The 12,790-nt window shown below is 39.6% G+C and overlaps 1 protein-coding gene across 1 annotated transcript; it reads left to right on the top strand.

Moving 5' to 3' along the window:
- Positions 1–6,650: 6,650 nt before the first annotated feature.
- On the top strand, positions 6,651–11,083 carry il21 (interleukin 21). Its single transcript, XM_083786473.1, has 6 exons — positions 6,651–6,711; positions 6,815–6,850; positions 8,911–9,024; positions 9,507–9,545; positions 9,692–9,772; positions 10,994–11,083. Exons 1-6 carry the CDS (start codon positions 6,688–6,690, stop codon positions 11,018–11,020), a joined length of 321 nt encoding a protein of 106 aa, XP_083642599.1. The 5' UTR covers positions 6,651–6,687; the 3' UTR covers positions 11,021–11,083.
- The last annotated feature ends 1,707 nt before the right edge of the window (positions 11,084–12,790 follow it).

The following is a 12,790-nucleotide window of genomic DNA, read 5'->3' as shown; positions in this document are numbered from 1 at the left end:
AAAGACCCGTTTCGTTGAATGGCTCTAGAGAGACTGTGTACCAATTTGCGTGATGTTTGGACAAAATCTGTAGGTGTACTGTGCAAAAACGTGTTTTGCACAAAGCGGCCTCCTGGTGGCGCTATAACAGGCCGTTCTGGAAAGTTTGGGGCAGAGGTTCATCGTTGGCATCCAGGGAGTGTGTGTGCAAAATTTGGCATCGACCGGGTTGTTTTGCACAAAGCGGCCTCCTGGTGGCGCTATAACAGGCCGTTCTGGAAAGTTTGGGGCAGAGGTTCATCGTTGGCATCCAGGGAGTGTGTGTGCAAAATATGGCATCGACCGGGTTAACGGTGGCCGAGATTAGCTGTTCACGGACACACGGACGGACACACAAACGGACGGACGGAGTGCAAAACATACTCTCCCCACATGCCTTCGGCCTGGTGGAGACAATAAACAAAGAATACAACTGGAATGCAAAACAAAAGACAGGCTATATGGGGCAACTTAAATAAACCATCAGAACTATCTAGCCCTATTCTAAAGGATCACAACACTGACCTAACTAACCAATAAATGAAATGAAAAGTTACACAAATTCTATCTACTGTCTACACTAACTACTGCCCTAACAAAGATTTACAAAAAGTACGCACCCATACGCCGTATTTATGTATATTATATACTATATATATATATATATATATAATATCAGTTGTATCTTTAGCTCAGGAATACGGATCACTATATATATTATATATAATATATATAATATAATATATTATATTATATACTATATATATCTCTATATATATATAATTATAATATCAGTTACAGTATGGGTGACTGAGAGACAATGCCAACGATCAAGCGGCACAGCTGCTGCTAAGTAGTGTTCCCAGGCTGGTCCTCTGAGAGCGGATTGGTTCCTGGTGACGAGGGGGTGGGCAGACAGAAGGGAGGTTGATGGTTCTTCTCCGCCTCCACGCCCCACAGCAGACCTGTGACTGAAAGGACTGATCAGCACTCTATTCATAATGTAACCTATTCTTAATCGTTGTATCCTATATAATATATATATACACATAACCACGTTATCATATACTATATATATATATATATAAACATAATAATATACATACACATATATATATATATACATAACCACGTTATCATATACTATATATATAAACATAATCCCCGATTATGTAACACCCCCACCCCCAATCTGACCCTATCTCTACCAGACTCTAGACAGGGCATCTGCCATTACATTATCTGACCCCTTTTTGTGTCGAATCTCCAAATTATAGTCCTGAATGAGAATTGCCCATCTCATGAGACGCTGGTTGTGGTTGTGCATGCGCTGCAGGAATACCAAGGGGTTGTGGTCAGTGTAACAGACCACCGGTAACGGACTCGACCCCACGTATACTTCAAAGAACTGACTTTCTTTTCTTCTAATGATTTGATCGGCCCAAAACATTGTGTTCATTGTCATGATTTGTCACGATCCGAGTTGGCTTTGTCCGCGGCGTAACCGTCTTTAAATAAATTAAATAAGAAGTGCCGATGGGAGAATGCATCCATTTCCTGGGCCACTCGTTTTTCTGAAAGGGGGAGCTGCGGCTCTCTATAGAGGGTATGCACGTGACATCACCAAGTTCTCCTACTCCTCCTGAGTGGCAAAAAAAAATACTTTCTGGCCTTGACAGCCCATACATCCAGACAAAAGTCCTATTTGATTGCATTAAATGACTTTAAACCACATTAAATTCACTTTGCCATTGACTTTATGCATGCGCATACCCTTTATAGTGAATCTTAGTCAGGGTTTGAAAAGAGTCCAGGCAGAATTAACAGGTTTGCTGTGTTTTATTCCATTTCAGCTTTTTCAGGTAAATCTGAATATTGTTACGTTCTGCTTATGATCTGAGATGAGATATACTTTAATTCCCGACGGGAAATTGAAGCGTTTACAACAGCATAATAAATAAAGCTAAAACTACTGGACAAACAGAACAAGACACAAGTGGACACACCCACACAAGACCAGGACCACCAAAGGACCATAAATTATTATGCAATTTGGGGGAGGCTGTAGAGACGATTTCCTATATTGGCCAATCTACATGCAAGCTCACAATGTGTATTTTTGTTTATGAATACAGTAGTAAAGAAAAGTAGTTTAGGGATAAGTGGTGGCACTGGTGGTCTTGGTGGCAGAGGCTTTGTTATCTGAACACAGTCGATCACACACATTAATGTTGAACAGACAGCCTGAGTTGAGAATAACATGCATTCAAAAGTACAATTATTGTTGTGAGCCAATAGCTTCGATAACTATAATAATGCAGTTAAGTATTGCCCCGATCTAACCACTGTGTCTTATACTCAAGCCAGGATTGTTTGTTTGGTATCATTGGGTGGCATTATCCTCCAACCCTGCATGTTATCTCTTAACGCAAGGTAATGCTGCTATATTTGCCAGATTTCGTACACATTTTATGAATTGGTGAATAACTAACAAATGGAAATTTAGACATTTAGCAGACGTAATTTAGAACGACAGTAAGCAAGGAAAACACGAATCAGCTAACAACTTATTTCTTCCTAAGTGCCCAACAAAAAAGGGCAGACAGAGGCAATCCCCCACCCACACAATCTGCTCACTTTAACGGTAATATCATATCATAACACACCACCTTCCGCTTACCTTTTTTCTTGACTTGTGCAAACCATTATATCCTAGTAGGCCTATGCTGGCCTGCTGGGTGCAGATTCAGATTCAATACGTAGAAACGATTATTCTTTTTTATCTCATTTTCAAATGACTAGATCGGTGATAGGCAATGTACCTGATCTGGAGAAACCGATCTTTTATGCCATTTAAGTGGTATAAAAGTCCATCAGATCTTTGCAGTGATTTTGGTATTTTTTCCAGTTGTTCATTAGACCCCTTGGTGAGGTTGTTATGTACAATGATGTCCTTTTGTATTTAGGGTTTCTTCCAGGAGGTTGAAACCTTGACAATCAAACGTGCCAATGAAAAACCTGATATATTTACATCATAATATCATCCCCTCCCCTAACCAGAGATGGCGACTCGAGTTAAAGGACCACTTCACCACTTTTCAACCTATCTTCATACTCACTATAATGATCATGATAAAATAGCACTATATTTTTTCTACTCGGTCTGTGTCTCATAGGAGGGCTGTGGGCAGTTCAGAAACACCAGTGACATCATTGATGGGAAACTGCAGGCTTTCTATTCCTGAAAAGTGAAAATGGAAGCCATCATTCTCACAATAATAGTTTTGCCTGGCTTCCATAGTAAGCTGCTCATTGCATTCGCAATGAACTGGTAGGCGTGTCAACATACAAACTACATTTTAACAAATTACACATTTTTGAACAAATTCTTCCTCATATAATAATACCTGATGATCATGTTTTAGGGTGGAAAGAAATCACGGCACTAATAATGGTTCGTCCACAAAGTAACTGTTTTTCTATTGACTTGTATTGCTTTCGTTTGAAATGTACCCATTCTGCATACTGTGAAATTAAAATTCAGTCAGGAACCGTTTTGACGTGGCTTTTGACATATAATAGTTTTGGAAATATTGTCCTTACGCAAAAAAAATTGTATCGGTCGATCGTGAGTTAAAATAATCGGTGATCGGGATCAGTCAAAAAACCTGACCGGAGCAACCAATTATTTTCCGTCTTTTCACATTTTTGACTATTTGTTACCCCCCTCCAACAATGGGACGTCATACAGTATCTCTTCAATCTTTGAATAGGCAAACATTTATAACTGAAATGTTTGTTTCTGTGAGGTTTCTAGAACAACATATTCTGAGATCAGGGGTCCTCGGCCAAATACATATAATTTTGGGGTTCCTTGACATGAAAAAGTTTGAGTACCAGTACCACTGACATTAGAAACGTTTAGCATTTAGTAGGCATTTGTAGAATCGGCCACATGGTCTTAATGGATTAAGACAAGACCATATACATGTTTCTTTACACTGTGTGTCTTCATTTCTCAACAAGACCCTTGAAACTAGTCGGCAGGAAAATCTTGTGAATTTGAAATCTACTCAAGCTCACACTAGATAGTGGACAACTGAAGGGACTACGCAACCAGCACAGGGACTGCTGACATGACGGGGATGATGCGCATCTTGCTACGTCACGGATGTATACTGAGCAAGGGGGGCCAGGGAGGGCCTTCCCCTATATCATAACATGACTCCATGGAGTGACCTCCATCCGGGGGGGGGACCCTTCTTTCTCAGTAGAGAGAAGCCATTTCTCTAGCGCCTGCCCTGCCCCCACACACCGTTTCCCATGCGCTGAACTAGAGAGATTAAAGGCGACAAGGGGTTTCCTCTCGCAGTCGTCACACACGCTCACTTCCTACAGTCTGGTTGCAGTAGACTTGCCACCGAAACCAAAGGTATATACTAGTCCTGACAGTGCAGGAATCCTAGTGTGAATCACTGTCCTTATGGCTGCTAGCCTGCTACATTTAACCAGCTCAGTGTCCGCCCTGAGACTGGGAGGTTGGGGTTCGATCCCTGGCCGGGTCATACCAAAGACTCTAAAAATGGGACCCAGTGCCTCCCTCATCATCGGGGGTTGGATTGGGGGTAAGTCCCTGTGACATACTAGCGTCATGTCCAGGGGGTGTACTTGTACATCAAGCTGCCTCACGCTACAGAAACAGGAGATAGGCTCCTGCCCTATGGGCCTCATGGCTCGGCAAGGCTACTTACTTACCTGCTACATTTCCACCAACCTGGAGCGATGATGCAGTCTGCACTAGACTAGACAAACAATGCTTTTAAATGAAATATGAATAGATATATATTGTGCATCACTTGCATTAAGTGTGATCATGCATGTGCAAAGGAATTAATTAATTGTCATGAATTGCTGTATGAATACTAGTGCATTTATTCCTGGGTGGTGCCACAGTATGTTCCTATATCAGTGGTTCTCAAACTCTTTCATGTCAAGGACCCCCAAGATGAGGTGTATTTGGCCATGGGTGCCCATCTCAAAATATGTTGTCCCAGGGACCCCCAGAAGCCAGAAGCCAAAGGTTTGAGTTAAAATGTTTGCTTCATTTATTTATTTTCAGCAGATCTACAAGATCATAGTGTGGATGATAGGGTAATGAATTAATTTAGGCCAACTATCCCAATGGCGCCAAAGAAAACAGAATTACCATTGTTGGATACATGGAATTTAAATAAATGTATTTAAAGTCGATATTGTTGGAGCTCTTAAAAAAAACATATTATGAGGGTCTGTATTCATGTTAAATACCTACAGTAGTTTGAAGCCGCCAAAAGACATCTAAACTAAAAATGTCAACGTTGGGTACATATTTGTGTGTGATTTGCAGTACATATGTACCACATGCACAATGTTTGTTAATGATCCGCTTGACCGAGCCAATTTGTAATCTGTAGCTCACCCAGCACAGTGGTAGTGATTCCTACATCTTTTATATTTCTTATTAGTATTCCCGAGATTTATTATGTCTTTGTGACCAATACCAAGACATCTTTCATTCATTCACTGCAAAAGTGTGCTCCGAGTCCATAGTGAAACCTTGCAGGATAAAAACAAGCTGAAAGTGTGTAAGTTTTCACAATCTAATACAATCACAATACTGTAATACTGTCTTCAACAACAAACAACACTTCTGAAGATTCGAAATGTAGCACTTCCATGGTGAATGTTTAGGTTCAGATGGGTTTAACCAGCAGAATAATTACAATGTGTTTCAATTACATAATGCCTCAGGTACTGTAAACGTATAGCCTATGCATTGACCCGAGCAAAACGATTATCCATGGTGGATAATAAAGGTCATCTAATCTAATAGCCCTGGGGTGCCACCCACTTTATTCCAGCACCTATCCAAATTTAAAAACAAAAAAAGCTCAAAGCAATTAACAAACACTAATTAAGTAACAAAGAAAAAGTCTGAAGTAGCCTACACAAGGGTCGTGCACTGGTCTTGACAAACACGTTTAGACTTCCTCAACTCTTCCTAATTGCAGGGGTTGCCTGTAGAAATACAGCAGGGTTCCCTCGGTTTTCCTGTGGCTTGTCAGTAATACTTCAAATGGTTTCCTGTTGTTGCAACAGGGTTCTGTGATGGAGTGAATGTGCTCAAGGTTTATCAGTTAAAACACCTACAGTATGACGCTTAACACGACACGGCTATACGGTGCTGCTGATTCAGATTGAAAATGGGAAGTGCCGTCTTGCTGTGATAACAGTGAGCAGTGTGCATTCACTTCGCATAGGCCCCCCCCCCACACTATGTATGTGGTGCCTGACTCGATACTCGGCTCACGTAGTGGCGACTGCCAGTGGAAAATAATTGGTCATTACTCACTCAATAGTTTCTGCCGTTTTCCAACAGTCTCTTTGAGTGTTTTTTTTCTGTGTCCTGAGGAATAGGTATAAAACAGGTAAGCGAGGCACCTGACTGCATATCATCCAGAAAACATCTTATAGAAAAAAAGCAACCTTTGACTATATCTGGCACCCTTCATCCACACTGACAAAATGAAGCTACTTGTTGTATGCCTTCTTGCAGTCACCTTCTGTGCCTTGTTGGCCAAGGGTTCAAATGATGTGGATCGGATACTGAAAGAAACCCGGGAGGATTTAATGCTGCTGAAGAAACATGTGCATGTAAGTCAGTTGTGTGGTTTTTACATGCACTCTTGCTTGTATACGAATGCACCAGGTGCATTGCACCTGCTGCTACGACTAAATACATGTTTCTGTCTTTCAGCATACTGACGTGACGCTAAACACGCCACAGAATACTGTAAGTAATACTATACAAATAAACTAAATAAAAACTCAGCTATGATGACTGAAACTAAGACTAAATATATTGACAATTTCTTCAACAAATAGAAACTAGACTAACATTTTAGGAAAGGGCTAGTGGACAAGAGATCCAGTATAAGTCATTTTACACTTGGTTGCATGCTGAAAATAGCAGATCTACAAGCTCTTGTGAGCTTGTAGATCGGCTATTTTCAGCAAATGTAAAAACAGCCATTACTACGGCATCAAGGCCCGCCAAAATACATTTTAGTCGACTAAATCAACTGTAGATTTAGTCGACTAAAATCTTATGATATTTAGTCGGCTAAAACTATAGACTAATAGTCCATTCCCGGGGACTAAAATGTCACTAAAACTAAATGAAAACTATTCAAGAGACTATGACTAAAACTAAAATCAAAATGTGCTGCCAAAATCAACACTGGAGTGTGCTAGTGGTAGACAAATGTAGGAATGGATCAAATGTGATATGTAATCAGGAAATTCTACATATATCCAAATATTGTATGTTATAATTTAGTTTCTAATTGATCCCACTTAGGCAAGATACAGTTTTAACTTTTAATATAAATGTTGCTGTCTGTGTATACACTACATCTAGACATTATGCACATTAGACTATAGCCTACTTTCGATATAAAACATAATACAAATATTGGTTGTTTGTCTAGACTCTAGATGCTAGAATAACGTGCGATGCTATTTGGGAAGTGAATCAGTAAGGAATACAATAGCAGCATTGGCACCAGAGCCACCTGTAATGTAATTTGTTTTGTGAAGCATATTAAAACCTTCTCATAACATGTGTAAATAAAATAGTTAAGAACAACCTAGTATATCTACAGCAAGATTGCATGGTGCAAAAGAGGAAAACATTGAGATTTGGTCTGGTATTGCAGATTTGGTTAAGGGCATGGTTTAATCATTATTATTATTATTATCATCATTATTTATTTATTTTTTGTTTCCATTGCACAGTAGTAGGAGTAATGACATTTTGTGGCATCTTTGGTCTCGGGGGGAGGGATGGGTGGGATTGTTTGTTTTTTGTGTTCCTTGCTTTTGCTGTTATGTGTTGTTTTATATGTGTTTTGTTTTCTTTAAGTCATTCATGATGTTAACGTGTCTTATTGTGATTTTTGTCTTAAAATAAAAAACATTTGATAACAATATCAATAAATGGCATCAAATGGTGGCAGTAATTGTATTAGTTTACTTTGCGGGTTCCCTGCACACTTTTGATCTAAGACTGAGTCAACCCGAGATCCAGATCATTTGTTGTTTTCAGAGGTGTTAGCCAGTGCATGCTGAAGAGAAAAGTGATGAGTAATCACACGTGCACGCACGCACGCACGCACAAAACTGTGAGACTTCCTCACATCGCTTTAGAAACCTTCCTGTGTTTTTAATATTTTAACTTAAGCTGTATGAAATACTTGCCATTAATATAGTTGTTGCAACTGTATTCATTAATTGCCTGAGTTGCCAGAGCACGTAGCTCTGGTTTTGGTGAAATAATTAGTTCCGGTTACTTTAGATATATAAAACATAATAAAAATATTGGTCGTTTGTCTAGACTTAGTCTAGCCCATTCTGAACGATAACCCCTTTTGGTGTTTTAAGCATTATGTTATACTTTAGCTATTGAAAAATAGCAGATCTACAAGCTCATAGCGCGGCACCGAGTGCCGTGCTACGAGCTTGTAGATCAGCTATTTTTGATAAATCATGAAAAGAATGTCACCCAAATCTTTGAATATATATTCTTTCTGAGCGAACGTTTTTAACTCAAATCTTTGCCTCTGGGGGGTGGGTCGCTGGAACAACATATTTTCAGATGGGGGTGGGTGGCCAATTATATATATAATTTTGGGGGTGTTTGAGCACCACTGAAATAGAAACATAAACGTATCCACCAGCGGGCCAGTTGTCTCAGCGCCGTTACATTATTTAACGTCCTGGCGTGATTTCTGCCATTCTAGGCACACAGACTGTTCCTCTTCTAACCATGTACCTGCTTTTATCATTGAACAGGCCTGCTGCAGTGAAGAAGCTTTGGATTGTTTCCAGTCGAACCTGGCCAGCCTCAGTGTGACAAAGAAAACCACACAGAGAAAACTTTTGAAAAGTCTCCGCAGTCCACTGACCGTAAGTGACAGGGAAATCAGACCTTTCTAAGGCTATTTATTGAAAAATCTATTTAAAAGGAATATTTCACTTTCACAGTGCACAGTTTTTAAGTTGCTTGATTCAGTATTTAGATGTAATTTACTGTAGATGTAACGTGTAACGGTGTAACTTGTCTTTTGGGTTTCTTGACAAACACCCGTCCTTGGTTTTGGTGACTATGATATTGTTCCCAATTAGAGGAACAATATCAAGGAGGGGTGTTTTCGATTAATCTAAAATGGTTAAAATGGAGTTTGAAGTGGCAATGGGTTTGTATAGGAAGGGCAGCTAATAATGAATATAAAACAAATAAATACTGAATCAAGCACCTTAAAAACTGTCCGGGGTATTCACATAAGCCTGAGTAGACGATATAATGACCTTTTTTGTGAAAGTGAAATATCCCATTTACATCATTAGACTACACATTCTAACACAATTATGCTCTCGTCTTATTGTAGAAGACCGCCATGAAGGCATTGGATGCAGAATGCACCCCTGTAAGTGTTAAAAGTTAGTACACATGACGCATGTCTGTAATTGAATGTGACATCCTAGGTGTCACATTCAAAAGTTATTATATTAGTATTGTGTGGATTGTGAAGGATTGATTTCCCAACGTGTTTTTTTCTGACCATCCTTCTAGAGAGAATGTGAAACCTGCGACTCCCATCCAAAGAGGGATGCCACCGAATTTATTCATCAGCTGGAGTCTCTCATTCAAAAGGTACTGGGGATTGTTTTCATCGATATAAACAAAAGATAATCTCTGGTTTGATTATGACGACATAAAATGAATCAGAAATGTATTAAGTAGTGAAACCGCAACGCAACGCGAAGTTTGCATGTTGTGAGCTTGTAGATCTGCCATTTCCATTAGTTTGGGTCCCGGACTCCTGGGCAAATATTTATTTTGGGTCTCGAGCTAAAATGTTTGTGAACCACTGGTTTACAGAGAATACACACTACACTGCTGTGATTTTTCTATTTGTCCCAGTTTTTCTTGTGTTTATGAGGTGACTTCATTAGACCCCTTGGTGTGGTTATGTGCAATGAATTCCCTTTGTATTTAGGGTTTCTAGTTCAGACTAGTCATTGGTCCGACAAACAATCATTAGTACTACAAGTTACAACCTATCTCAAACCCTCACTCTAACCCTAACCTCCCATGGGGCAGCACACCTAAACCTAACCTTAACCCTCTCCCAACCCTTAACGCACCCCTCACCAACCTTAATTAACGCACCCCTCACCAAGCTTAATCTGGTCGTGTTAACGCACCCCTCAGCATGTCTTTATTGTGCATATATTCACATATATTCACCCATTCACACACACATTCATATACCGATGGTGGCGGAAACCATGCAAGGCACCAACCTGCACATCAGGGGTTCAGTGTCTTGCTCAAGGACACTTTGACACTAACTCTGGGTTCGAACTGTCAACCTTGCGGTTACCATCCGGCCACTCTACCCCTGAGCCACCGCCGCCCCGGTGCAATACAAACTCTATACATAGGCCTAATATGAATTGCACTTATTTATATAGAACACAGAATGTGTGTTGTTCTGCAGTACTAAAACCAGTGGTTACCAAACGTTTTAGCCCATGACCCAAAACATTAATTAGATATTCTCCTGGGACGCAAACTAGTGAAAATAGCAGATCTACAAGCTCACAACGGAAAGTGACGTTGTGAGCTTGTAGACCTTCTATTGTCATTAGTTCTTAAATATTAGTTCTAATTCATCGAAGTCGTTTTTAATTCATGAAAAGTTTCACTTTTTTGGAAATGTTTTATAAATACAAATAATTAAAAACCAAACATAGGAAACAAGAAGTAAGGTGACTCATATAACAATAGCGACCCCCAATTGGGTCCCGATTCAGAGTTTTGGAACCAAGTGTACTAAACAATGTCCAATCAAATGTCCTCCTCCCACAGGCCCTGAGCAGCAGGATGGGATCTTGAGAAAAGGACCTCTAGCGACTGACTGAGGGCTGAATGTGCACACTACACTATTGTCTGAAAGGCCACTTTGGCCATTTAATTTATTAATATTTAATTTATTTAATACTTATTTAAATAAGAGGCATTTTAGCCCCTCTCAGGCTCATAAGAATGTTTTTGTGGGGGGAAACAATGCTGCTTTGGCTCCACCTAGTGGACGATAGTTTTTGGTTATAACAAAAACTTTTTTGTTAAAAGGTTAAATCACTATATTCTGATAGTTATCATTGCTATAGACTAGAGCAGTGTTTCCCAAACCTTTTCATGTCAAGGACCCTCAAATTGACACTAATTATCCCGCGGACCCCCATTTGAAAAAGATATGCCAGGGACCCCCATAAGAGAAGATTTTTACAGCTCTAGCAGTGATTCTCAGCCCGTTTAATTTCAAGGACCCCCAGTTTGACATGCATTAGGCTACAGACCCCCATTTAATGGTATTTCTATCTCTGGGACCCCCACTTTATATTGTAAAATCAATGTTAATTTAACTCTGAGAGTGTACAAATGGAATCAAATGGACCTGTTAGGGTCCATTTGTACACTCTGAGTTACAGACCCATAAAGGTCAATTTTTTCCTAATTATAATTTAGCTGGGGACCCCCTGGAACTCCCTCAAGGACCCCTGGGGGTCCCCGGACCACTGGACTAAAGTGTTTGTTCAGTAACAGGGGTCTCCCTGTCTCTCCAGCTCTTTAATAAACAGAAAATACACGTTCAGGTAGGTGACAAAATGTCAGCCAATCAGGAGAGAGTAGCCATTCATTCATCAGCTTATTTTTTTATAGTGTTCCAGTACCAATGTTGTCTGCTCATTGCTTTGTGTCATCACTTACAATTCCACTTGTTTAATCTGTACCCTGACTCCCGATCTCTATCCTCATTGGATGAAATCGGTATCCCGACCTGAGAATGCATTTTCTGTGATAAGTTGGGAGAGATATGGAGACTCACTCTCACTGTAACAGTTTAAAAAGCAGGTGGCTTATTGCACACATCCAGTTCCTCGCTGGTGCTTGGTTAAAAGGTAGATGCATACAGAGAAGGAGAAGTCTGCACACATGTAGTCTTTGCTCCAACAGTGTTCATTATTCCCGGCCGAAACGTCATGTCCTGAATAATGTCGATGTTTTAACAAAATGAAACACTGTTGAAGCAAAGACTGCGCGGACTGCAGACTTCTCCTTCTCTGTGCGTCACTCAATGAAACACTGTATTTATTTGTAACACTTATTTTAACCAAAGAAAATCACGTACCCTACCTACCTGTTATTGAATGTAAGTTGTAATTTATTCAAATATACCTGTGCACTCCTAGTTCTCACATCGTCTAATAAGTACATGCAATGCATATTAATGGTATACTCTATACTTGTGTTCACATTGAATACTTTACTGGAAATACAATATTTGTGGGAAAATATTAAATAACTGAAAAAGGCATGGATTCTTTGACTCTTGGCTTTTGTGTGGAATGTATTCGTTTTCATTTGACTAACTTAGGCAGGGAATTATATATATATATATATATATATATATATATATATATTTGTTTTTTTACCAGTTGTCAATTCATTCCATATACTGTCTATTGGTTCATATTTTGTGCAGTGTTAATTTTGACAGCAAATGTTGATTTAGTTTGGTCATAGTTTTCACTTTAGTCATCTGAAAAGTTTTAGTTGAAAAAACAACAACCTATTTTAGTCGATAAATATGTACAGTTGATA

The sequence above is a fragment of the Protomyctophum parallelum genome, assembly GCF_964188405.1.
Source record: "Protomyctophum parallelum genome assembly, chromosome: 16".
Taxonomy (NCBI): domain Eukaryota; kingdom Metazoa; phylum Chordata; class Actinopteri; order Myctophiformes; family Myctophidae; genus Protomyctophum; species Protomyctophum parallelum.
The sequence above is the reverse complement of the archived record's forward strand: the minus strand, read 5'-3'. Positions and strand labels throughout refer to the sequence as shown.